Source organism: Calidris pugnax, unplaced genomic scaffold (genome assembly GCF_001431845.1).
Source record: "Calidris pugnax isolate Ruff unplaced genomic scaffold, ASM143184v1 scaffold98, whole genome shotgun sequence".
Classification (NCBI taxonomy): Eukaryota; Metazoa; Chordata; class Aves; order Charadriiformes; family Scolopacidae; genus Calidris; species Calidris pugnax.
The window spans coordinates 502,475-529,338 of record NW_015090829.1 but is presented as its reverse complement, the minus strand read 5'-3'; the positions used below and the strand labels follow the sequence as shown (position 1 = coordinate 529,338).

The following is a 26,864-nucleotide window of genomic DNA, read 5'->3' as shown; positions in this document are numbered from 1 at the left end:
GAGGAGGAGAGGCGGGGGACGGCTCAGCACCGCGCCCGGGGCAGACACGGAGCGCGTCCCGCTCCTCCCACCACGTTTGTTGGGTTAAAAAGGGGAATAAATACAGCGCGGGGATGGGGCAGAGAGGACGGGAACGGACCCTCACCGGCACCGGGAGTGGCGAGAGGGCGGGCAGGACCCCGGCAGGGCTGGGGAAGGCAGCGGGAGCGCACACGGGCGGGCAGCCCGGGCTGCTGCTGTCCCCGGCGGGGCCTCAGCCCACCAACCGTAAGGCCGAGATTAAGGGTTTTTATTAAATTAATGCATTTGAAGAGCCCAAGAGGGATTCTGGAGGCTCAGGGGCCCACGATGCCAGTCCCAGAGATACAGTTATCTCAGAGGGTGATGCCAGCGCTGCCCGAGGAGCAAACACGGGCTGTGGGGGGGGCTGGAAGCCCCCGACCCGCTGGACGTGTCTCTGCCCGTTCCTGAGGGTGGAACAGCAGCAAAAGCAGAAAGGGCAGAGCACGGGGGGGATCCTCTTGTGGCAGCGTCAGGGGAGATGAACCGAAGCCATCCCAGCCAAGATAGCCCATGGCAAACGTTAGCCATCGGGCAAGAGGCTGCCCCAGCCCCCTGTCATAGAATGGTTTGGGTTGGAAGGGACCTCAAAGACCATCCAGTTCCAACCCCCTGCCCTGGGCAGGGACACCTCCCACCACACCAGGTTGCTCCAAGCCCCATCCAGCCTGGCCTTGAACCCCTCCAGGGATGGGGCAGCCACAGCTTCTCTGGGCAACCTGGGCCAGGCTCTCACCACCCTCAGAGTAAAAAATTTCTTTCTGATATCTAATCTGAATCTTTTTTCTTCCAATTTAAAACCATTTCCCCCTGTCCTATCATTACACCTCCTGGCAAAGAGTCCCTCCCCAGCTCTTCTATAGGCCCCCTTCAGGTATTGAAAGGCCGCTAGAAGGTCTCCCCGGAGCCTTCTCTTCTCCAGGCTGAACAATCCCAGCTCCCTCAGCCTGTCTTCATAGGAGAGGTGCTCCATCCCTCTGAGCATCTTCGTGGGCCTCTGCTGGACCTGTTCCAGCTGGTCCACGTCCTTTCTGTGTTTCTGTCCTGCCCCAGCCCCCTGTCCTGCCTGGCTGCTGCCCCAGGAGCCACCCCCAGCGGGTGTGAAACGCTGAGCTCTGCCAGCAGGAGCCAGGACACGGGGAATGGAGCTCAATTCCACCGGGGGAAATGTTTATTTACGGTAAAGGAAAAGGAATTGTGCTGAAAGTAGCCATGCTGAGATGGGGCACCGGGACGTGAGCCGCACTGAGCTGGGACTGGAGAACAAAGCAAACCATTGGGAAATGTCCCGTGTGCCAGCCCAGTGGGTTAAAGCCTTATTCTGCCTTCCTGGGCTTCTCTGGGGATACGCCTGGCTCCTACTCCCAAAGCTGGGCTGGTACTCCTAAAGATAAAGGGAGCCTTCTTAATGACTCTGGGGGGAGAGGGAGGAACCTCCAAACTGGGGGGACTTTGCACACACGGCATGTGAAGTGTTCACTTCCAACCCCAACTTCTCCCGAGACAGAGGAGAGCTGCAGAGACAATGTCCTGCTTTTCGTTTGAGAGAGAAATGCAAGTGGACGGTGAGCAGGAGGGTTAGGAGAAGCAACAAGCTACACAACAAGAAAAAAAGAGATGCTTCAAAAGTAAAAAGCGTATCAAAGCTCAAATGTAATGTGTTTTTTCTTCTTGTCCCTTTCACAGGTCAAGCAGGAGAGGTAAGAAATCAGTCTTCAATTGCCAAGAATAAGAACTAGTGTTAAAAATACCCAACTCTGCTCCCTGGGCACTGTTACACAGTCTCTGCAGACATTTGCACCCTCCAGAGCCCCTCTTTTCCTCCTCACAGCTCCATCTCCGTGAGTCAGCTGAACTGGCCCAGGATTGCCTTCCTCTGGCTTGTGGGTGCACTGATGCTGGGAATTCTGAGAAATATCACTACTGAAAAAATAACATTTAGTGCCTATTTATTCAAAGCAATTTGTGACCACTCTGTCCTGGGCTGGAGGAGCTGTCACCTTCCAAATTCTGCACCAAGTTGTCTGTGCCGATGGGAAGCCCCCTGCACAGCCTGTGCATCAGGGTAAGGCATGGGATTTCCAAGGGACTAAGGAATCAGGCTCACGGGAACTACTGAACTAGGAGAAAAACATCATAAGAAGAGAGAGAGCACAGTCCGTCCTCGCGCCTCACTTGGCCAGGAGCAGCTCCAGCTCATCAAGGATCACTGAACATTCCTTAATTTCTGCTTGGAAGGAGGAATGCTTCTCCAGGGACTGCTGCCTCCCTTCTTCCGCCTGTTTCCACTTGGCCATGGCTGCCTGCAGAGAGAAGGCAGTGGACACGGCCTTTTACCAGCACCAAAGCCCCAAATAGCAAAGCTGAGCTCCAGCTAAAACATCTGAACTCTTCAGGAGGGTCTTGCCTGCCAAACCATGTCTTGCCTGACCGGGATGCCTTCTACCTCGGCTCCTTGAAGCAAATGGCAATTTATCTGTGACTAAAGCTTAGGAAATCTTAAACAATAGCAATTAATTAGCTCTTAAGCTTCTTACCAAGAATTGTAGAACTGTAATTTAATGACTCTTTTGGTCAGTTCACAGTATTATTGAAGCTTTTGTGCTTGCATGTTCCCAGAGAGATACCCGAGGTCACTGCTCTGCAACACTGTCCAATTTAGATGAAATCTCCTGAATTCCAGTGTGACAGCCAGACTGGTGGGTCAGTGCTCTGCCAGTGGGGCTCACAACCCCCTGCAACATGGTCCCGAAAACTCTCTCTCTCAAGGAGCTGGTGGAAGCAGAGGCAGCTCCATTTCCAGTACTGACCTCAACATTTACTTTGGAACCGACTCAGCCAAAATGGAAAGCTGTCAGTCATTAACATCACTTTCACCTTCTACCTTGTTTCAAGGTCCATTGTGTACAATACAACTTGAAACGACTGGGGTGAGAATTAACATTGTCCCACCATAAACTGCTTTAAGCCCTCTAATTAGGAGTGAGTTTCCTTAATGCATGTATAACAAAAGACATGCAATAACCACAGGCTTTTGCTGCCTGGTATCACTTGGAGACTGAGGAGCACCAGGAGGAGCTAAATAACCTCAGTCTCACTCAGCAAAGTGCTCCTTACCTGCTTGAGCCTGAAACGAAGTCACAGTCTTACCTCGAGCTCATCCTTCTCTTTTGTGGCTGTTTGATTAAATTGCCTCAATTCTTCTATGAGCTTCTCTGTTAACAGCTGAAGAGCCAAAAGGAAGACAGTGTAATATAATGCCAGTAGATGCCAGTCTCAGCAGCTGTTCCCACATCTGGAAAGGGCAGTAGCACACAGAATTCTCCGAGCCCACTTAACTCCCTTTGCTGTGTCAACATTTCCTTACCGTTGTCTGCTTCTGGCATTCTTGTGTCTTCTCTTCCTCCTCCAAGATGTTGTTGCCTGTAACTGATTCGTGAGATGCATCAGTGAACCTCTAATACACAGACAACTTTGCTTGTAAGAACAACTCTGCAAAGTAACTTTGTACAGCAAGAAAGATTAAATTATTTTCAAAGTTTATCCAGGACAGGGCCTACTACAGGAAGTAGCTTTTTCTCTTAAACTAGGAAAAAAAAATAATCCAAATAATCCCCTGGAGTTACAGCAGTATTTCCTTAACAAGGAAGCAGAGTCCAAATGTCTTATGAACAGTCATAACAGGGGAGGAAAAAAAATGGTTCTGCAGAACGAGTACCCGAATGGTGTAAGTGCAGAGTCCTTACCAGGATCAATGTTCCTGCTTTCTAAAATCACCATGCAAGTCTCCTGAAATTTCTTGAGCTTCTCAACTTCTTGTATCAGGCCTTCATTCTCCTCCCTCAACTCCTTTATGGTACCCTGTCAGTAACACAGGTTGTAAGTGAATCAAGTTTTGAAGTAGTCAGTAATACCAAGAGTGATGCTAACGGTTTAACAAGTGCTCTACCAGCCCCAGGAATCGGATCTTGCCCTTCTGTCTCTGTCACTGCAGCAAATCACCTCCTGCAGAGCCTCACTCCTGCTTCTTGACAGGATTAATACATTTATCACATCCACATGCCATAGCAATTACTAGGAAAATTTGATCCTAGAGATAAAAAAAATTTGATCCTCTGAGCCAGCAATGTGCCCTTGTGGCCAAGAGGCCAATGGGATCCTGGGCTGTGTAGGGAAGAGCGTGGTCAGGAGGTGGAGGGAGGTCATTCTCCCCCTCTGCTCTGCACTGGGGAGGCCACAACTGGAATCCTGCGTCCAGTTCTGGGCTCCCCAGTTCAAGAGAGACAGGGAACTGCTGGGGAGAGTCCAGCGTAGGGCAACAGAGATGATTAAGTGATTGGATCACCTCCCTTACGGGCACAAACTTGAGTATAGGAAGTTCCACCTAAGCGTGAGGAGGAACTTTATTGTGAGAGTGGTAGAGCCCTGGAAGAGGCTGCCCAAAGATTCAAGATAAACTTCATTCAAGAAAGTCAAATCTGTCTGAAACAGAATCCACTGAACAGTCCCAGCTCTCTCAGCCTTTCCTCCAGTCCCTTGATCATCTTAGTGGCCCTTTGCTGGATTCTCTCTGGTTTGTCTGTGTCTCTCTTGTACTGGGAGCAGAACACAGAATACAAAGACACTAAAAGATAAGGCAACAATATGACACAATAGTGCAGGAAGAAACATAAGCTTATATAAACTGAGCTCTGCGTTAAATACTCAGAAAAGAAATAAGTCATTGTCCTTGAAACTTAGTGCTCAGCAGTGAACAAATCCAAGTAGAATGTTCTTCATTACTAAAATGAGACCACACAGGTTCCCTGAACTCAGATCTTCAATCCTGTAGGAACTTTCACACCACACTACACGATGGGTCAATAAATCTGAGAGACTGGGCAAAAGGAATGAGGAAATTGAATAGCTTATCTACCGTATGTTAGGAGCTAAGGAAGAAAAAGAATTCATAGACTTCAAACCACCAGTGGCAAGTGTTTATTTACAGTTGTAGCTAGGAAGCATCTGGCAATGTTGAGGCTGTTTTAATAAAATTTCATGCGAGTGTATAGATGTGAACTTGAAATATTCTCCCACAATGAGTTTAAAATGGAATTAGAGCTCTTAATTAACAGTGATCTGGATGCATTATCCATCCAAATACATCTGCAGTTCTGCTCATTTCCAGGCTTTAGCAGATAACCCAGGTGACAGAGGAGAAAACCCAGCCCACTCAAATGCTACTGACTTCTGACGGAGACAGGAAAATGAGTACAACAGAGTTTTTATCTGACCCTCTAGGGATCAAAATATAAGAATTATTCAGTGATTTGTTTATTTAACCCCCTCTTTCCTTACCTGTGCTCCCGTTAGTCTGGAGTGTAGTTGTTGTTTGGCTGTTTCTAAGAGCTGATTCTTGGTCTTCAGCTCTGCTTCTAGTTTGTATCTGTTGAGAGGTCTGTAGAGTCAAACATCAAAGATTTAGGGACAAAAATATCAATACTACACACCTTCTTTTACACTTCCACAAACATGCCCTTTTTTGAAGTGTTTGCTCTTGTTTCTGACCAAGAGCTTTAATCAGCAAACCTGACAAGAAAGCTGTAGATGGGTGAGAGCTCATTGTACCCCTCCCAGAGGGAACCTTACTGCACAAGGGCAACTAATAGAAATTGAAGGAAACATACCCTCTTGTAGCTGTCTTCTTTGAAAGTGGTTCCACTTTCTTGGCAGATTTAGGCAACCTTAAAAAACAGATAAAATACAATTACCAGAAGATCACTGCATTCTTGCAGACTGCTCTGAGGGTGGCAGAGCCCTGGAACAGGTGGTGGAATCTCCTTCTCTGGAGATATTCCAAACCCTCCTGGACATGTTCCTGTCCAGCCTGCTCTGAGTGGCCCTGCTTTGGCAGGGGGTTGGACTAGAAGATCTCCAAAGGTCCCATCTAACCCCAACCATTCTGTGATTACCGAGTCTGTTAGTTTGACAAAACCTGCAAAATCCTAAGCCATCTTTAGGACATTTGTCAAGTAACAAACCCATGAATATTTTACTTTCGTTTACCCTTGGTTTGTAGCTTTGAAGACACCATCTGCTGGAATGTTTGAGCTAAAGTTAAAATTGGGATCTTTGTTGAACTCTAGATCTGCCGTTTTGCCGACGCATTGTTTCTTTGAAGGAAAAGCCATTTGTATTTCTGCAAGAAAAAGACAACAATGAAAACACTACAACCTACAAGAGATCACCATAATACTGAACTACTTGAACTCTTCTGCCTTCAATTTGAGGTAAACCATAATTATATCTGGCTAGAACGGAGACTTTAAGGTAGCGACAACTAAGGGCAGTCTTCAAACTTTACCCAGGATTAAGGGTCCAGAACAAGCCCCAAATAGCTCAGGTGGCAGGTAGTGTCAAAACACAGTTAGCAGGCTAGCACTAACGAGAGAAAGTTTGAAAGTGGTAACACAGGTGTGATAAAAAAGGAGGTCCCACCATCAAGCAGCCACCATGGCAAGAGCTGCACACAGAGCTGCTCGGGACTGGAAGCAGAACAAGCACAGCCCCCTTGAAATTTTCAGTTAAGAGAGCTTCAGATAGCAATTCACACTTCTCAAATAACACTGTAGAGAACTAGCCTTCTATGTAAAATATATCTGGCTTTAAACAGCAGCCGTTTGAGTATATTAAGCTTTGTGCACACAGGGGGTTTAGGAAGCTTCCCCCCCCGTCAAGTTAAGTATTTTTCAAATGACATGCCCATAAGGACATTTATATTACAGTTACATGGGAGTTCCCACTGATACAAATGCTGCTGCATTTTTGTTAAGCCTGGGTGCTTCGCATCTCTACACTGCTGCAAGTAGCACCAAAAGACTTTTGTAAGTAGGAGCCTGTGAAGAAAAACACCTTTACCCTCAGCGGGGCCTGCCTTCAGTGAGGGGAGATACAGGCCCTCGGGCCTGCACCACAGAGTGCCTCAGCAGGACACGGCCCGCCCTGCTCGGGGGTCCACACTTAGCAAAAAAGACGTTAACCGGAGTCTTAAACCGAGACAAAACTCGTAATTAGACCTCATAACTGCCGCTAACAGGCCAAGCCGGCACTGGAGCTCCGCGCCGGCCTCACCCGGCCCCCAGCCCTCTGCGCCCCGCTGCGGGGCAGAGCCTCCCTCCCCTCCCGGGGCGGGTACGCACCTGCGGGCGACCCGAGGCGGTGGGACTGCCCGTAAACGGGGATACGGGAAGTTCCCCCTCCCTCCATACTCCGCCGCCGTTTGAATCGAACCCGCCGCCAAACGGTCCGGCGGCCCCGCGCGTGCGCAGAACCCGGCGGCGCGCAGGCGCGGTGGGCGCCCGGCGGCGGCGCGCGCCCTTTCCCGCCCCTTCCCTCAGGGATGGCGACCGGGCGGACGGATGTTGCTGTTCCTTGTAGCCGCCCTCAGGGCAGCCGGCCGTCGGCGGGGAGGATCCTTCCTTCCTAAGTGGTTCCACTTTCTTGGCAGATTTAGGCAACCTTAAAAAACAGATAAAATACAATTACCAGAAGATCACTGCATTCTTGCAGACTGCTCTGAGGGTGGCAGAGCCCTGGAACAGGTGGTGGAATCTCCTTCTCTGGAGATATTCCAAACCCTCCTGGACATGTTCCTGTCCAGCCTGCTCTGAGTGGCCCTGCTTTGGCAGGGGGTTGGACTAGAAGATCTCCAAAGGTCCCATCTAACCCCAACCATTCTGTGATTACCGAGTCTGTTAGTTTGACAAAACCTGCAAAATCCTAAGCCATCTTTAGGACATTTGTCAAGTAACAAACCCATGAATATTTTACTTTCGTTTACCCTTGGTTTGTAGCTTTGAAGACACCATCTGCTGGAATGTTTGAGCTAAAGTTAAAATTGGGATCTTTGTTGAACTCTAGATCTGCTGTTTTGCCGACGCATTGTTTCTTTGAAGGAAAAGCCATTTGTATTTCTGCAAGAAAAAGACAACAATGAAAACACTACAACCTACAAGAGATCACCATAATACTGAACTACTTGAACTCTTCTGCCTTCAATTTGAGGTAAACCATAATTATATCTGGCTAGAACGGAGACTTTAAGGTAGCGACAACTAAGGGCAGTCTTCAAACTTTACCCAGGATTAAGGGTCCAGAACAAGCCCCAAATAGCTCAGGTGGCAGGTAGTGTCAAAACACAGTTAGCAGGCTAGCACTAACGAGAGAAAGTTTGAAAGTGGTAACACAGGTGTGATAAAAAAGGAGGTCCCACCATCAAGCAGCCACCATGGCAAGAGCTGCACACAGAGCTGCTCGGGACTGGAAGCAGAACAAGCACAGCCCCCTTGAAATTTTCAGTTAAGAGAGCTTCAGATAGCAATTCACACTTCTCAAATAACACTGTAGAGAACTAGCCTTCTATGTAAAATATATCTGGCTTTAAACAGCAGCCGTTTGAGTATATTAAGCTTTGTGCACACAGGGGGTTTAGGAAGCTTCCCCCCCCGTCAAGTTAAGTATTTTTCAAATGACATGCCCATAAGGACATTTATATTACAGTTACATGGGAGTTCCCACTGATACAAATGCTGCTGCATTTTTGTTAAGCCTGGGTGCTTCGCATCTCTACACTGCTGCAAGTAGCACCAAAAGACTTTTGTAAGTAGGAGCCTGTGAAGAAAAACACCTTTACCCTCAGCGGGGCCTGCCTTCAGTGAGGGGAGATACAGGCCCTCGGGCCTGCACCACAGAGTGCCTCAGCAGGACACGGCCCGCCCTGCTCGGGGGTCCACACTTAGCAAAAAAGACGTTAACCGGAGTCTTAAACCGAGACAAAACTCGTAATTAGACCTCATAACTGCCGCTAACAGGCCAAGCCGGCACTGGAGCTCCGCGCCGGCCTCACCCGGCCCCCAGCCCTCTGCGCCCCGCTGCGGGGCAGAGCCTCCCTCCCCTCCCGGGGCGGGTACGCACCTGCGGGCGACCCGAGGCGGTGGGACTGCCCGTAAACGGGGATACGGGAAGTTCCCCCTCCCTCCATACTCCGCCGCCGTTTGAATCGAACCCGCCGCCAAACGGTCCGGCGGCCCCGCGCGTGCGCAGAACCCGGCGGCGCGCAGGCGCGGTGGGCGCCCGGCGGCGGCGCGCGCCCTTTCCCGCCCCTTCCCTCAGGGATGGCGACCGGGCGGACGGATGTTGCTGTTCCTTGTAGCCGCCCTCAGGGCAGCCGGCCGTCGGCGGGGAGGATCCTTCCTTCCTCCCGCTTCTTCGCCCTGCGGCTTGGGCACTCGAGGCCCGGAGCCCTCAAGGCCTTTGGGAGGCCTTTGGAGGCGGGATGCCCGGCGGGCCGCAGGGCTCTCCCTGCCACGCCCTCAGGGCGCCGGTGGCATCCGAGGCGGTTAAAATCGCCTTTCCATTCTGCGAGGGGAAAGGAGACATCCGTATACGGTGTTTCCCCGCTTTATCGGATGTTTTTTCAGTGTTTCCCCAACCCAGTTTTCAAAATGGGTGAGAAGTCTCAGCAGAGAGTCACAGAGGCTCCCGTGTGGGGAGGGTTCCCCTCGGTGCTGGCTCCCAGCCCCAGGGCGGCCACAGCACCCACCTGCAGGCCCAGCATGAGAAGGGCACCACAGAAGCGCAAAACTGAAACACTTTGTATATTTCAGGCACTGTTTACTGGCTTTAAAGGATATCAATCAGGTAGTTGTGGCTGGTACCGCAGGGAGCTGGGGAAACTGCTTGTGAGGGTCAGAGGGAGCCAGCCCTCTCAAGATGTGTGTTTTCCTTTCGCTGGTTATAGGTGTTTAAAAAGATGAAGAAAATCACCCACAGTGTTCTTGGTGAAAATGAAGCATCACTCAGATTTACGAAAGTTTGTCATAAGCATTTATTTTACGTCAACTCATATAGAGAACGTTTTCTCTTTTTCAACAGATAAAGGCAAGGAAGTGTTTGTTTTCCTGCTTGTCTTTAGTAGAGAAAAAAAAAATTAAAATGTAAAATTCAAGATTCACCAGATGCACAAATTTTTAAAAATTACATGTTTGTGGGGAATGCCTTGAGTGGAAACAAGCTTTGAAGACGACACACAAAGCACCCGGGGATGCATCACTCTGGAGATGAGGATGCTTTTCTCAAAAGGGGAAAACTCGCACTGAAAATCTTTGGCAGGATTGGAATTTGTTCTGATAAAACCAACTGAAATTGTTTCTGAACACAGACTTGGCTGGCTTCTGCAGCCTCCTCCATGATCAGTAAAAGACTGCATCAACTCAGAAGTCTTAATAAGATTTTTTTTTATAATATTTGAAATATTTTGATGGGATCTATGAACCTGAACTTCACATAAAGCAGCTTCTGATTCAGCAGAAAATGAAAGACTTTCTTTTTTTATTAACAATACACTCTTCACTTGATATCTAGACATTCAATAGTTGTGGGTTTGGGATATTATTTTTTTTTTTACGAGCTCTCTTTCTCAGTTGTTAAATATCTGGGGGGATTCACCTCATTGTTTCCCTCCTACATGACCTCGACAAGAAAACAAAATCTAATCACCTTGTAGGAAATGAGAAAACAGGTTTACTCCATGAGTTTTGCGGTACAGCTGTGAATATGGCACCACACACTGGGAGGTCAAAGGGCTTGTACTCCATCAAGATTGATCTCATCCTCTCACAAGTGTCAGATTTGCTGGTTCTGTGAAAACACAGGAGAGGTGGGAGGGAAAAACGGATATTTACAGTTCCAAGGGGATTTCGACTTCCCCTTTCCCTAGCAGGACAGTTCTGTTTTCTGCAGGGTTTCAGCTGTTGTAACCAGAACTTTGTGCGCTGGATCGTTTGATCCAAACGTCGGGCATGTCTGGTTGGCTGTTCGGTAACACCACCGGACCCTCGCTCCCTAATCCAAACCGGTGTTTCCACGAAGAGCTGTTCTGCTGCGATGCTGCCGGAGGGACGTCAAAGACAGTCTCCCTCAGGTCCAGGCGCAGGGTATCTCTCTTCCCGTTCAAGTAACCTCTCTCCGTCTGACTGTAAGAATCAGAGAGCTCTAAGACATCGGGACAAGAACTGGCTGATTCAGCGAGCTTCAGGCCTTGCTCAAAATCACTGATCGACGTCTCGCTGGAGATGTTGAGCATGTCGAAGGAGCTGCCAAGGGAACAAAGGCATCTGTGAATTTTGTAGATGTCAGCAGCAGGGAGATGGCTGTTGTCTGAGGTATAATCCGCCTGCTGCTGGGCAGTGTCACTAGAGCACTGTGATTTATTGAGCTGCCCTTCTTCTTTCACGCCTGCCGGCTGGATATGGTCCAGCCCAGACCCATCCCAAGCTTTTGGGCCGTACTTTCGACATCGACAGTCTCGGCAGAGTCTCTCCCTGTGGCTTTCTGCTCCTGAGCTGCTGTGCTTGTAGGGAGAGGAGGTTTGCAAGGCAGGACACTGGCACAGGCCGACCTGCTGGTCTCCAAGGGTCTCCTGCAGGTTCTGTCTCTCTCTGTCGAGGGAGGGGTGCATTCCTACCCTGGGGCATCTGCTCTCTTCAGCTTGTGTGTCCTCAGAGAGCACTGAGGGCCGGTTGGACAGCTTGCTTGTGGAAGTGCTGTTGTCAAAACTGTCGCTGAGTTTTCTGGACAAGGGCTGGAGCTCGTACTGCTCGTTTGCAGTGTTGGACTCCTGGACCTTCCGCAACCGGTTTTGCTTCTCACTCCCCCCACAGGCGAAGCTTCCGTTCAGCCCAGAGTCATCAGAATAGTCTTTCATGGTGTGAGCACAAGGCCAAAGGATCTGCCCACAGTTCTTCTCTGGGCCGAAGAAGCAGCACAGCGACTGGAAGAAGAAGCTGGCAAACCCACAGCTGATACACTTGATCATCATGATGAAGATCCCCAACTTCCGATATGCCAGGACTGTCGCAGGCAGCATGATGACCCCTGCGGAGAAGAGAGCAGAAGCTGCCATGGCTGTGGCACAGCTCATCTGCTTGAGGGAAAAGGCCACTCGGCTCAGGCGGTCAGAGTGGGGGCACAGATGGTAGGAGATGCAGTAGTTGACGGTAAAGTCAACGGAGAGACCCACCGCAGCTGAAATGAAGAGAGATTCCACTGCATTGAGCTGCCACTCCAAGAGGACCAAAAGGCCAACAGTTACCAGGACAGTGCCCGCGATGGCAGTGACAGAGAAAATGCTAAGGAGAACATTCCAGGTAGCGAGCAGCAGCACCACGAAGGAAATGGCTATGGAGAGCCCCATGACCACCATCGTTTCAGTGCTGAGACTGTGCTGGAGATTGTATAACTCTAATTTACTGGTAAACCACCCGTTCTGAAGCCCCACGGGGGCAGTTTTCATTTCCTCTGTTACCCAGAGATTGATTTCCTCGTAGAATTGTTTGGCTTTGCTGTAGTTGAAGCTATAGTGATAAATAGTTTGAAACTGCAGCACTAAGGCAGCGAGATTTCCCTCCCCGTCAAACCTGAGGCCCAGATCGTATGTTTCTGCCCCTTCCCTGCCTTGTTCCAGGAGCATCATTTTGATGCAGTGTAGGAAGACTTCGCTTCCGTAAGGGAAGGAGAACTGGTTACAGCAAAGGTTGAAGCTGTGGTCTCGCTGGGAGCACTGGCGACTGTCCATCCACCTGAGGAACTCCTCCATGAAGCACACAGTAGATTTCTGCTCTGCGTCGGGGTAATAGAAAGTTTTGTTCTTCACTTTTTGGCAGAATTCGAGGAGCCACTTCTGGGCCTCAGGGTTTTGGATTGCAAAGGTGCTGTCTGCCACTAGGGTGCCATTGCTTTTTGGGTCGAAGTGGTCCCCGTTATCCACGGGCAGAATCCCCCAGACTATGGTGACGGGCATACGCTGCCCTTCTCCGTGCTCCAGCCTCTCAAACATGAACTGGTGGCAGTACTCCGAGTCGTACCTCTCAAAGGGGTGGCTCAGCCTGAACACCTGGACAGACGACGTCTCGAGGGTCGGGAGCTTGAGTTTTGGGTTGGAACAGGAAATGTAGGCGCCTCCTATCGCTAAGGCAGCAAACCAGCAGATCCAGATGTACCGGAACTTGATGACCCCACAAGGCAGGAGCTTTTCAAATAGCAGCTTGGAGGTTTCAGAGAGCGTGTTCTGGAGACCCCTGAGAATGTAGTGGAGGGAGAGAGCGACTCTCTTATGGCCAGTGTTGTTCCAGTAGTCTTCTGGCTTGTAAACGCAGGTGGTTGCTATGTAGCGCTCGTACAGCACGGCTGAAGAAGGGAGCCAAGTCATCATGAAGACCAGATTGACCAGCACAGAGGTGCCCATGTAAACAGCAAAGCAGCGGATGGCTATTATATTGCTGATGTAGCTGGCGTAGAAGGCAGCGCCCGTTGTGAAGCAAGATGCCAGCACGAGATAGGCAAAATGGTGCATGGTCTGACTCACCCACTGGGACAGCCCAGCAGAAGGGCTCTGGCTCTTGCTGAGGTTCCAGAGGTCGAAGAAGACAAAAGTGTGGTTGGCACAAATGCTGCTGAGAATGACGACCGCCGTCAGGTTTACGAAAGGGAAATAGGTGAATCTGAAGGCCACCTTGTACAAGAAGTAGGAGATCATTAAGGAACTGACAACAGCGAGCAGGACCATCAAGGTAATAAAGACTGAGCGTAAATAAAAAGAAATGCTTAGAAAAATAGCTAATATTGCCAGGACTGGATACTTAGTATCCAGTAAAAGATAGTGCTGGAATAGTTTCTGTTTAAGGCCCAGGTCCATTCCAGTGATAGACGTATAGTTATCAAACAGATCCCAGGATTCAAGATTGTCTAAGTAGATCCTCATCATAGATGCACCTTTCCTTGTAGGCAGAAAGAGCAGGCTGTATTTGAGAGATGGCACTTGGTACTCCATCGTTTGGGGACTAAGGAAGTCTCTGTCGACCAAGAAGTGGAGAAGCTGGTAAATGGCATTGAAGCGGGTGCATTTTTCGGGGACTTTGGCACACTGGGAGTGTTTCTGTCTCACAGACTCAGGGCCGATGCAGGAGGGAGTGAGGATGCCTTTGTGGTAGTCTGGAGCACAGGCGCGAAGGAGAGCCAGGGTGTGGGAGATGTCTCCCTGGGTTATCTCCAAACAAGAGGACCTGTTGTACAGGACAGCAATGTAGTTCCCCAGAGACCAGCTTGGGCAGCATTCGTTGGCTTCGGTGCGTTGGCAGAGGTCTCTGAAATGGACGTGGGAGCGTATCTGAAAAACAGGGGAGGGAGCATCATGTCAGACACTCTCTGCACGTTCATCCGGCAGCCCCACGGTGTGCCTTGCTCTCTGCAGTAATCCTCCCCTCCAGCTGTACAACCCACGGCTTGCCATCCTCCTGGTGAGACACCAGGAGTGCTACAGCTAAGGAGACGTGCTAGCCTTTTGCAAAAATTAAACCCTCCCCATTATTTGTATTTTATAACCTCTGATTTGAAAATTTGGATTCTGTGGCAAACACAGCTAATCCAATTAAACTTCCCACTTGCCAAACTTGCTGTCACAGTCTCCAAGCTGACTTCCAAGCTCCATTTCGGTGATTAGGTTCAGCTGCCCAAAATTGTCAGCAGCTTCTGATGGACACCTTTGGCTTCTGGACCAAGCTCCTGTTCAGTGTCCCTTTATTCTTGTTCAATGGCAGCTGCTGCTTTGCAGCTGGACTTTAGTGACAAGTGGAATGCCCCGTGTGTTGCTAAGTAGGTAAAATGCTTTGGAGTCCTCTAGGCTGAAACCTGTTCTGTAGCTTATCTTATTTTGGTCTGGCTTTGTTTCAGCTAGAGATTAAAGATTACGGCAGTCAGAAGAGAGTCAGCATGTATATGTGTTCATAACCTCTGATTTGAAAATTTGGATTCTGTGGCAAACACAGCTAATCCAATTAAACTTCCCACTTGCCAAACTTGCTGTCACAGTCTCCAAGCTGACTTCCAAGCTCCATTTCGGTGATTAGGTTCAGCTGCCCAAAATTGTCAGCAGCTTCTGATGGACACCTTTGGCTTCTGGACCAAGCTCCTGTTCAGTGTCCCTTTATTCTTGTTCAATGGCAGCTGCTGCTTTGCAGCTGGACTTTAGTGACAAGTGGAATGCCCCGGGTGTTGCTAAGTAGGTAAAATGCTTTGGAGTCCTCTAGGCTGAAACCTGTTCTGTAGCTTATCTTATTTTGGTCTGGCTTTGTTTCAGCTAGAGATTAAAGATTACTGAATTTTCACTGAATTTCACTGAATTTCTAGAGTTGGAAGGGACCATAGAGATCATCTAGTCCAACTCCCCTGCTGAAGCAGGATTGCCTAGAGCTAGAGCATGTTACTCAGGACTGCATCCAGGCGGGTTTTGAAAATCTCCAAAGAAGGGGACTCCACACCCTCCCTGGGCAGCCTGTTCCAGGGTTCCGTCACCCTCACCGTGAAGAAGTTTCTCCTCATATTTGAGTGGAACCTCTTATGTTCCAACTTGTGCCCGTTGCCCCTCGTCCTCTCGGTGGGAACCACTGAAAAGAGTCTGGCTCCCTCCTCCTTCAACCCTCCCTTGAGATACTTGTAGGCGTTGATAAGGTCTCCCCTCAGCCTTCTCTTCTCCAGACTAAAGAGTCCCAGCTCTCTCAGTCTCTCCTCATAAGGGAGATGCTCCAATCCCTGAATCATCTTTGTAGCCCTACGCTGGACTCTTTCTAGTAGTTCCCTGTCCCTCTTGAACTGGGGAGCCCAGAACTGGACACAGTACTCCAGTTGTGGCCTCACCAGTGCAGAGTAGAGGGGGAGAATTACGGCAGTCAGAAGAGAGTCAGCATGTATATATGTTCTTCCTGACATTCCTGACATTACTAACCTTGTCTTGTTCAATTTGGCACATGGACTGAATAGCTTGCAAGTTCCATAAGCTCCCAGCAGTTGTGGACATAAATACCAGCTGGGAATAGCTCTTTTCTGAAATTAAGAGGAAGAAAAAAATATTAAAAAAAAGGATTATGTAATGAAGATGAATCAGGCAGGCTGTTTGGAGCAGACTCTCTGTGCACAGGAAAAAAAAAAATATATATGTATATTGCTGTCTCTGTGACCACTCTGGAGGGCTCCCTGAAGGGAAGAAGGTCACAAAGACCTGCTTGTCATGAGTGGTGCCATCTGCCCTGTGTGATCTGCCCTCTGCCCCTCGCCTGTCTGTCAGCAGCAGGAGAGCAGTGCTGGGGTGCTTCTTCGTTGGCTTCGGTGCGTTGGCAGAGGTCTCTGAAATGGACGTGGGAGCGTATCTGAAAAACAGGGGAGGGAGCATCATGTCAGACACTCTCTGCACGTTCATCCGGCAGCCCCACGGTGTGCCTTGCTCTCTGCAGTAATCCTCCCCTCCAGCTGTACAACCCACGGCTTGCCATCCTCCTGGTGAGACACCAGGAGTGCTACAGCTAAGGAGACGTGCTAGCCTTTTGCAAAAATTAAACCCTGCCCATTGTTTGTATTTTATAACCTCTGATTTGAAAATTTGGATTCTGTGGCAAACACAGCTAATCCAATTAAACTTCCCACTTGCCAAACTTGCTGTCACAGTCTCCAAGCTGACTTCCAAGCTCCATTTCGGTGATTAGGTTCAGCTGCCCAAAATTGTCAGCAGCTTCTGATGGACACCTTTGGCTTCTGGACCAAGCTCCTGTTCAGTGTCCCTTTATTCTTGTTCAATGGCAGCTGCTGCTTTGCAGCTGGACTTTAGTGACAAGTGGAATGCCCCGGGTGTTGCTAAGTAGGTAAAATGCTTTGGAGTCCTCTAGGCTGAAACCTGTTCTGTAGCTTATCTTATTTTGGTCTGGCTTTGTTTCAGCTAGAGATTAAAGATTACTGAATTTTCACTGAATTTCACTGAATTTCTAGAGTTGGAAGGGACCATAGAGATCATCTAGTCCAACTCCCCTGCTGAAGCAGGATTGCCTAGAGCTAGAGCATGTTACTCAGGACTGCATCCAGGCGGGTTTTGAAAATCTCCAAAGAAGGGGACTCCACACCCTCCCTGGGCAGCCTGTTCCAGGGTTCCGTCACCCTCACCGTGAAGAAGTTTCTCCTCATATTTGAGTGGAACCTCTTATGTTCCAACTTGTGCCCGTTGCCCCTCGTCCTCTCGGTGGGAACCACTGAAAAGAGTCTGGCTCCCTCCTCCTTCAACCCTCCCTTGAGATACTTGTAGGCGTTGATAAGGTCTCCCCTCAGCCTTCTCTTCTCCAGACTAAAGAGTCCCAGCTCTCTCAGTCTCTCCTCATAAGGGAGATGCTCCAATCCCTGAATCATCTTTGTAGCCCTACGCTGGACTCTTTCTAGTAGTTCCCTGTCCCTCTTGAACTGGGGAGCCCAGAACTGGACACAGTACTCCAGTTGTGGCCTCACCAGTGCAGAGTAGAGGGGGAGAATTACGGCAGTCAGAAGAGAGTCAGCATGTATATATGTTCTTCCTGACACATGGACTGAATAGCTTGCAAGTTCCATAAGCTCCCAGCAGTTGTGGACATAAATACCAGCTGGGAATAGCTCTTTTCTGAAATTAAGAGGAAGAAAAAAATATTAAAAAAAAGGATTATGTAATGAAGATGAATCAGGCAGGCTGTTCGGAGCAGACTCTCTGTGCACAGGAAAAAAAAAAAATAATATATGTATATTGCTGTCTCTGTGACCACTCTGGAGGGCTCCCTGAAGGGAAGAAGGTCACAAAGACCTGCTTGTCATGAGTGGTGCCATCTGCCCTGTGTGACCTGACCTCTGCCCCTCGCCTGTCTGTGAGTGGCAGGAGAGCAGTGCTGGGGTGCTTTCAAAACCCTCTCTCTGTGTTCGGCAGGCTTTGGGTGGGTGCTGGCATCTGGTTCTGCCCCCCTGCCACAAAGAGAGGGGCTCGAGTTCCGCCAGAAGCTCCCAAGGACCTGAGGGTTTGGTGTTTGACTGGCATCAGAGGTGGAGCAGAGGCAGGGGAGGGAGTAAAAATACCTGCATGCTGTTCCTCTTTCTTCTAGTGTCCATTTTGAGACAATTTTTGTGTGTCTTGGCATTTTCCTCTTTTTTCTCTCCAGCTTTTACTGCCACTTCCATTTCCAAGAAGAAAGAAGGAACAGGGAGTGGGACCAGGGAGGGAGTGGGACCTACGCCACTTTTTTCAGAGTATTCACTTTCGATATGGCTAAATGGTGAAAACGTTAGTCCCTTTACTGGTGCTTTTAAGGCATATTTCTAAAGGGGAAAAAGAAGTATGGCAGAAGGTTAAGGAGAAAGAACTCTCCTCCAGAATTTCAGAATTTCTAACCACGCAGTTATGAAGTGCTGGGCAATCACTGTCCGAAGGGTGGCAGAGGTTTCACAGGGTGGTGTTGCACACACTGATTTCTCAGAGCACTTTCAGAACATTTCCCTGTGTCCTAAAGCACTTGGACAGTTCTGTAAGCTGTTGAGTGTTGGGTGTGTAACACTGACTGCCTCATCAAGATTGCACTCACCTGGGGGCCCACAAAAGAAACCATCTGCTCCGTAGATTTGTTCCACCATTCTCCGCGTCCTCGCCTCTTGTTCTCCCTGAGCAGCCTTCTGTCCTCTGCTAATGCCCATGTCATCGTAGCTGGCAAGAGATGAGATTATTTGTGTAAGTAGAGATCACCTGGCTGGGAGTTACGTTCGCTGGCAGGGCTCTGGTGCCACAAACAACCCTGTGGCAGCAATGAGAGCCACGGTCTTGAGAGAGCATTGCTTGGGGGGGAGCTTTTTGGTATGTAGCTGGCAAGAGATGAGATTATTTGTGTAAGTAGAGATCACCTGGCTGGGAGTTACGTTCGCTGGCAGGGCTCTGGTGCCACAAACAACCCTGTGGCAGCAATGAGAGCCACAGTCTTGAGAGAGCATTGCTTGGGGGGGAGCTTTTTGGTATGGGGTTGGCTGCGTGAGGGTAAGTGAGAAATGGCATCCCCTTGTGCAGGCAGGCTGAGTCGCCTCTGCTGTCTCTCAGAGGTAAACAGTGAAGAGTTCAGAGCCTAATTCCTGGTTTCAAGATTAGGCAGCCCAAGTCTGCTGCAGACAAACAGACTTTAAACTTTCCAGTGCCTTAATAGCTTTTAAGTGTAGCATTTATGTTGTAATTCACCTAGATATCTTAGAACATCAAATCTATAGCTTTGCAGCCAACATCTTCCTCAAACCCCCAAACCAAACACAAATACCTTTTCTTCTCAACATAGGGAGAAAGGGAGAAGGTCTTCTTGTAGCCCGTGTGGCTCTCTATGTTCCTCCACACAACGAGCTTCCTGCCAATGTCAGTGTCTCGTGGCTCGAAACCCTGCAGCCAAAGAAAAGGGTTTTGTCATCAGCTTGCACTTTAGCTCAGCTTTCCTTAATCCTCCTCCTAGACACAGAAACTATATGAGATTATTGCTGCATCTTGGAGAGACACACAAATTGAATTTTCCCTGGAAATACTGCATCCCAGAGCTGACAGGGAAAAATATTTCTCCTTTCCTTTCCTTTTTGGGCAAGGATGGCTATCATTCTCTCCCTGATCTCATTAGACTCTTCAAGTGAAATAGTCACTTACAGAAATGGGAGTAATTTTCCTCTTTCTGGACAAACTCTAGTCTACTCTTATTTTCTCAGGATTTTCCCATTAACGGGAGACAGGGATTACTGTAGAAAATGTGGGATCCTGCATGGAAACAGGACCCTGTGCAGCCACGCTGGGAACAGGGCAGCCTCTCCATTTCTCGAGCCTCCCACACAGGCTGGAGGAGCCAAAGCCAGGTCCTCCATCCGACCTCCACCCAGCCCAGGTAGTCCTTTTGGGTGACCCCAGCCTGCCAGCAGTGGAAGGGGAGCAAAAGGAGCGATCCCAGTTTGTGCTGGGAGTGTCTCTACCCGGGGTGAGGGCACCGGGGTGAGCCCAAAGCAGGGCTGAGGTGGGTGAGTGGCTGTCGCTGGCACAGGCTGTCACTGAAACAGCAAATACTGTGCTTTGCTCTGGCACATTGTGTTCATCCTGAAGGAATCTTGCTTTGGTTGAACGCTGTGAAGATGTGGGTTAAGGACAAGCAGATCACTGGTAAGCATGGTCATTTTTGCTTATGGCTTTGATGTCCTTCTTGATTTACTGTCCTGCCTCTCTCTGCAGAGAAGGAAGGCAGCACAGGCTCATTTCACGTGGCAGAAAGAATCCATCACTGGCCAGCCCCTGGATTTGCCTTATGTTCGTGTTGAAGTAGCATCTGTAGGGACTTACCATTAAGGGTTCTGAAAAGTCAGGCAAATTTCCAACGAGCAGGCCAGCTAACGAGCACACCAGAGCCATCACGGAACACAGCACCAGCACGGCTACGGGCCACTCCGCCATCATCTGAGAATAACTGCAATCAACAGGAGAAGAGAAAAATGCAGCTGTTCAGGCAGTTCTGCTGTTAGCAGGAGACCTGCTGTTGAACCAATGTAGTGCCAGTAAAAGGAAGTAAAAGAATTAGGGCTTTCTGGTTTGAGCATTTATTTATTGAAAAGCTTGGAGGCTCTAGCACAGCTATTAATGAACATATTATACCTCCAACTGGATGTTTGCAGGCAATTCTAATTATCTCGGGTAATTACATTTTGCCTCTGAACATTTTCCTGCTTTTTCAATCAGAAATAATAAAAAACAGACTCTTGTGTCCTAGGGCAATATGAAGCTTTAAATATTTAACTTAAAAGATTGCACTTAAAAAGAGCTTCCTCCTTTTTCTCCCCACGGTGCAATGGGAGCGAGCAGCTGGCCAGCAGTTTGGGCTGCAGATTTTCAACCCGTGGACCCTGGGAAGTCTTGGGGCTATTCTGAAGGGTCCCCTAAAGATCATTGACTCAAGCAAGTCCATTGTCACTGGTCTAAATTCACTCACTACGCAGGGGCCTGCCTTACTGTTGGGAAACGTACGGACATTGCACAGCAAAAAAGGATGGAAAGCACTGATTTGGTGTGTCACCAGAGTTAGGATTGTCAGCAGCTCTCATGGGGGGGGCAAGTGGTTTCAGCATCTGCAAGATGAGTGAATCTCACCCTGGTATCAGAAGCAGCTTGCTCTGGCCAAAAGTCTTGCCAGTTACTTTTGTTCTTAAGAGATGGTCTCAGTTTTTTCCATCCAAAGTCTCTTTTTCTTTTGAGACAAAATGTGTCTCCTATACTTTACCACTGCAGGTTTTACTGCCTCAAGATTTCTGTCTCCCTCAAAAATATCTGTTGAAATATGAGATATTGGGAAGGGTTCCTGCTCTGCTTTGGCGGGTTCTAGGTATTTCTTCTGTATTATGATCTATTTCTGAAACATAAGAAATTCTTTGTGAAAAAAAGAGTTAACAAATATTAGAGCTTCATGGGGAAGTGCAGTATTTATGAACTTCAGAACGCGTTGCCAGTGTGTGTCAGCCTCGAGGTGTGGTGTTCCTGCTCGCCCGCTCTTTTGCTTCTCTTGCCTCCAGCTTCACTCAGTCAAATAACAAAGCTATTCCTCATAATTAGGAATCATCACAAGCCCTTCACATAGCTTTTCACATGACTTTTGGTCTGGCCTGGTATTTTTTTCCTAATTTAAGACTGATTTATCAAGTTTGGTTTTAGATGAAGACTTTGCTATGAAAATGAACAAAAATTGCCCTTTAGAGTACCTAACTGCTGGAGGCTGTTTTGGGTGGTTCCATGTCCAATTACCAGGGGAAAAAAATTAAATAAAGAATCTGTTGCAGTGTCTGACGCTGGAAGATCCTTGCCCAAACCTTCCAGAAAAAATAGTTTACAAAAAGCAGCTTTTAAAGAGAAATTGAAAGCAATGAGATTATTTTAATTTGGAGAAATGTATTAAAAATCCTCTGTCTTTTGAAAAGGTGAACTTATTCCATGGGTTGGCTGCCCTGGTTGCTCATCTGGTGGGACAACCTGGTTTAAATATACATATATATATATATACACACACACACACAAATAGGATTACTATATAAATATCAAAAGCTATTGTATGGACTAGAGCCATGCCCCTGCCCCAGAACAGCTCTGCAAGACAGTGTTGCTATTCATTAGTGCAGGTTAAATGGATCTCAGAAGCGAGGTGGGGTTTTGGGGGGCGGATGGAGCCCCGAGCGGGGAGCGCTGCCCTCGCCTCTGAAGCTGGGGGGTCGGGGGTGTCACCAGCAATAATACCCTGCCCTTCCTAACAGCGGGGTGGGAGAGCAGTGATAATAGGGTGGAAGGACTGGAAGCTTTTGATATTAAACATACCTTTTTGGCATCCTGAAAGCTTTGTCATGCCTGCAGGCAGAAAAAAAAAGAAGAAAAAGATACATTCATTTATTATTTTCCCTGGCTGCTCACAAGTGAGGTCACCCTGTCAGGGGCTGTGGAGCACCCAGCTGAGCCATTGCTGCAAGATTTCTGGTAATATGTGAATTAGTCTAATGAGTACTGGAATCTTCTCCTCTCCCATTGGCATTTTAACCAAAGAGGATGGGAAGACGTAGCCACTCCTTTTTGCCCCTCTAAGAAAACCCTGTGGAAAGGAATGGACATTAGCAATGTAATCCCATAGAAATCGCACCACAGCTCTAGCCTTGCAAATCCATCTGTTTTAAGCCCTTTCCTACTGCATTTTTAAATTGTTTCTTGACAAGAGCATCCCTCTTTATCAGATTTCATCAGTTGGGCTAGCAATGCCTGTAGATCAGTTTTATTTCCTGCTCAGCTCAGCAAGGCTTTTCCAAAAAGCTGGCTCTCACTTCTTTCCTGGGCCCTTCCAGAGACAGCGTCTGTCCAGCCTGGCGGAGCAGAAGCCCAGTGGAGCTGCTCAAACATTTTACTGGGGTTTCCTTCCCAGGGGAGCATTTGTCATTCCTGCTTGTAGGGCTCTGAGGAATAAACTAAAGAAGCCTCCCCCAGGGGAGACAAGGTTATGTTTGTTAATGAATCCCTGAGGACAAGCTTTCCACTGCCAACAGAAAAGCTGCCCCTTGGTGGCTCACCGTGTCTGAGGGACCTTTCATTCTGCTGTTTCCACTGATCTGTCCCCACGGCCTTGGGTTGTGATGCAGCTTCCACCAAACTGCTCCCAGCCACAGCTTCCTCCTCTCTCCAGGGCCAGCTCAGCTCAGGGAGTCCTCCCTCCTCCCTTCCCTCTTGGCTTAAACCAGGACGAGGTGCTGCTGCCCTTGGACATCTGCGTGGGGCAGATGGCCCTGCTCCGTCCCGGGCACTGGTGACCTTGTGCCCCCTCATCCTTCCTGGCAGGTTGTTACGAACGGAAGAAATGGAAAAGCAAGGGAGGAGAGTTCCCCATGGCAGAGTCACTCTCAGTGGCACATGTAATAAATTATATTGTTTTTTCCTCATCACACTAATGCTCTGTTGGTTTGGGAGATAAAGGAGCAAAGAAAAATCCTCACCAGATTACTAGAGAGGTGTCTCTCTGGCAGCACACTGCCCATCCTGTGCTAATTCTCTCACAATAGCTTCTCAAGCAGATTTGCTTGGATTAAAAACCCCATTCTAGCATTATTATGTTATCACTTTTCTGTCTGCTGGTGCTGCATGTTCTGCCAGGGATTTGCAATCCAGCTGCGCTTCCCACTTAAACAACTTGTTCCAGAGAACGTAGTTGACGATTTTGGTGATAGCCTACGAGCTAAAACAGATCCAGGCTCCGCTCCTCTGACTGCAAATGCTCTACCCTGCAAACACAAGCAAATTAAATCCTCTGCAAACGACTAGAAAATGAGACCGTAAAGGGCTTTTGTGCCCAGCCCTGCACTGCTATGCAAAGGGAAGGAATCCTGTGCCGTCTTTTATCGGATTTTGGTGGCTACTGCTGTGGTAGCAAAGGGGTCGGGGTCTTCAGTGCCCACAGTGGGCTCCAAAAGGCACACACAGGAAGGACTGGTGGTGCTGGAAGAGGCAGAGGCTGTAGCCCAGGTGTTGGGGATGCCCATCCCTGTGTGTCCTTACAGCGCTCCCCAGAAACATCCACCACCCGAGCCCTGCACACAAATGGAGTTTGCCCAACTCTGTCATGGACAACACAGAATTTGCACCCTCTTTGCCACCCAACCTGAAAAACCAAATAATCTTCCCCACTTGTGTATTTCTCACCGCTGAGCTGTAGCCAGCGCTTACCCTCCGCTGCCTCTCCCTTCCAGCACAGGCAGCAGCTTCAGTGGGGGGAGAAAAAGGAATTAACTGTGATCTTATCACTGAGAGGCTCTGCCAAGATAAAGGATTAGCCAGCTGGATGTCTTGCAGTACAAAAGGAGAAAACACAAAGATCACAGAAGATGGGAGTAATCACAGCTGCCTGATCTAGGAGCAACCTTGGCTTTGTCCAAGGAGTCACCTTGAGCGGCAAATCCTGCCTCTGGCTGGGGTCGCCCGGCAGCTCCTGTGCCCCCTTCACACACGGGGTGTCTCTGTGCCTGGTGGGGCAGCTGCAGTCCCAAGCTGAGGAGCAAAGCCACGTTTCGTGCATCTCCACTCAGACCCTCCTCATACCCTCCTGCTTCCCTACCCGAAGTTCAGGAGATGCTTTTGAAAAGCCCCCGAGCCCCTCCACGTGCCTCTTACCTGACTGTTACAACGTGATGCTGCACCGGCCGCCGCTGCCCGGGGGACCACTGTTTCCAGGGGGCTTCCGAGGCCTCGTGGTGGGAAGCTGGCACGGGATCACCGCTGGAAAGGTGGGAACACAACACGGGCCTCTCGCCGTGCCCGGGGAGCGGGGGCAGGCCGTAGCTGCCCTGGGGCTCCTGCTGGTTGCAGGGGTAATACAGGTGAGGCTGCTGCGAGTCCTGGGAGCTGGATGGCACCTGGCCATTGGACTGGGTGGAGACTGGCCCGAGCGTGTGGCTGGAGGAGGGCAGGGGGTCTCCCCCCAGCCTGGGGGATGCAGGAATGGGGCAGTGATGGACCGGGCAGATTCTTTCCCAGGAAGTGCCACTGTAGCTGGGCTCGGTGTTCCCGATCTCTGGCATGGCGAGACAGGTCTGGCAAGGTCCTGCATTTTGTTTTTCTCTGTGAGAGAAAATAAAGGTATGATAAAACAGCCGAGCAGTAGAAAGGCTACGCAGGGGAATCGCATCCTGCAAACTGGAGACTCTCCCAGGCCTCCCACATCACACCAGACGTAAAACCTCGCCCACTATTTGCTGTACCAAGAGCCAGACTCAGGGCTGAGCTGGATTATGCTTTTTATAAAGGCATCCGTGACTCACTCACTCCAACTGACAGAGAATCCATCACATATTTGTGCGTGGAGCTCCAAAAGTCTGAAAAATTAGGTAACATCCCCTCAAACAGTTCTCCAAGATACTGTGCTGTGGAGGGGACAGAACACACTGGCTGATGATAACAGGAGAGCCCTAACTTGGGACCCCAGAGCGACTCCAGAGATCTGGGGGGATGGACACCAAAGGAGGCTGCATGTGAAGATGACACTCAATTATCTGCGCTTCTTGAGAAGGTGAATTTGTTTGATTGCTCTGCAGAAGGACTGGCTCTGCTCCACGCTGGGACAGTGGGAGAGTGAATCATCCCTGGCACTAAGAAATCAGAACAGTGAAGTGTTCAGGGAACACAACTGGTGGCTGTGACAGTGTAAAAGGGGCTTCAGCCTCCAGCCTGGCACATGCCCTGACAGCTCTCACGTCCTGCAGACTCCACTGGGCTCTTCAGGTTCATTTCAGACATACATCTCCCCAGGGTGTCACCAACAGATATTGTTGGTCTTGGTGTGCAGGAAGGGGATGGATCTCTCAAGATCTTTTGAAGCTTGACTTTCCTCTGACTGCTCCATTTACTGAGACAAAGCATTTGCAGACTTCCATTCCCAAGTAATGAGGTCTCTGCTGGATACACTCTCTTCTCTCCATGGAATTTAAAAAAAATTATTCCATTCCTACAGTTCTTCATTTATGGAACCTGAGAGATTTTGCTAGCTTGGAGAAAGTTTGGATAATACTTTGAGGGACTGGTTAGTCTGTATGACACCAAAAAAACCCTCTTCACACACAACAGACTGAGGTCACGCTGCCCCCAGAAGTGCTTTAGTAGTTGCTGTCTCAGGAGATGCTGCTGGCCAAGGCATCAGGGAGTTTCAGGAGCACCCTGCACTCTGGAGCTCGACAAGAAAGCACAGTGTGGAACCACCACTGGTCCATGGTTCTTGTTCACAGCCTGTGCCATGGTCTCTACAGCTGACATGCTTTTTCCTGTAGTGTCTGGCACTGAGGATTAAGTATGATGAATGATTCGGGGTAGAATCACAAAGTGTCTCGAGTCCTCAAAGAATTATGAGTGCCGGAGCGAGACTACAGTGAGATGAATTTTAGCCTGAGGCACCTCATGTGACGTGGGAAAAAATGAGGGCAAAATGTTTGAGAAAGGAATATTTTTGAAAATTTGCGGAGTCCTTCTCATTGCTTTTTCAGACAGCCACAGAAGAAGTTAAATGGCATGATAATATCAATGACAACAGGGGTTTGAAGAATACTATTAGCTCAGTATTGCTTGAAAATTGGTATTTTTTCAGAAAGAGGGCCATATTGGCCTTGGCAGCTCGTGCTATGTGCTTTCCAACATCAATTGAGTTTGTCAACACTGAGAAACTGTATTTCATGACTGTATAAAATGGGTTTGTTTCATTAAAATCATTACAACAGAGTAAGATGTGTGGTAGCAGTTACACCCGTGGAGACTCATGGCCTAGACTCAACTTGTACAGTGAACAGCAGAAGAAGGCTGCAGCACAGTTACAGAGGGCATGTTCATGGGTCCTCATTCCAATGACACTGACTTCAGAAGCAGTAACTGACGT

At 49.0% G+C, this 26,864-nt stretch overlaps 2 protein-coding genes and 1 long non-coding RNA gene across 4 annotated transcripts; all 3 read right to left on the bottom strand.

The window, feature by feature from the left end:
- Positions 1-1,691: 1,691 nt before the first annotated feature.
- Positions 1,692-7,365, bottom strand: KNSTRN (kinetochore-localized astrin/SPAG5 binding protein). Its single transcript, XM_014940646.1, has 8 exons — positions 7,239-7,365; positions 6,106-6,238; positions 5,727-5,783; positions 5,398-5,497; positions 3,807-3,921; positions 3,428-3,489; positions 3,211-3,285; positions 1,692-2,363 (listed from the first exon to the last, which is right to left on the bottom strand). Exons 1-8 carry the CDS (start codon positions 7,303-7,305, stop codon positions 2,232-2,234), a joined length of 741 nt encoding a protein of 246 aa, XP_014796132.1. The 5' UTR covers positions 7,306-7,365; the 3' UTR covers positions 1,692-2,231.
- A 172-nt stretch (positions 7,366-7,537) lies between these two features.
- On the bottom strand, positions 7,538-9,145 carry LOC106887210. The gene is made up of 3 exons (XR_001411824.1): positions 9,013-9,145; positions 7,880-8,012; positions 7,538-7,557 (listed from the first exon to the last, which is right to left on the bottom strand). It is a non-coding gene; the product is annotated as an uncharacterized LOC106887210 (long non-coding RNA).
- Positions 9,146-9,919: 774 nt separating this feature from the next.
- On the bottom strand, positions 9,920-25,023 carry DISP2 (dispatched homolog 2 (Drosophila)). Of its 2 annotated transcripts, XM_014940601.1 has the most exons (7): positions 24,617-25,023; positions 22,289-22,318; positions 20,276-20,399; positions 19,227-19,342; positions 18,513-18,631; positions 15,878-15,975; positions 9,920-14,263 (listed from the first exon to the last, which is right to left on the bottom strand). In XM_014940601.1, exons 1-7 carry the CDS (start codon positions 25,021-25,023, stop codon positions 10,844-10,846), a joined length of 4,314 nt encoding a protein of 1,437 aa, XP_014796087.1. In that variant the 3' UTR covers positions 9,920-10,843. The 2 variants fall into 2 exon arrangements, with proteins under 2 accessions (XP_014796087.1, XP_014796088.1); XM_014940602.1 differs by lacking the exons at positions 15,878-15,975; positions 22,289-22,318; positions 24,617-25,023.
- Between the last annotated feature and the right edge of the window lie 1,841 nt (positions 25,024-26,864).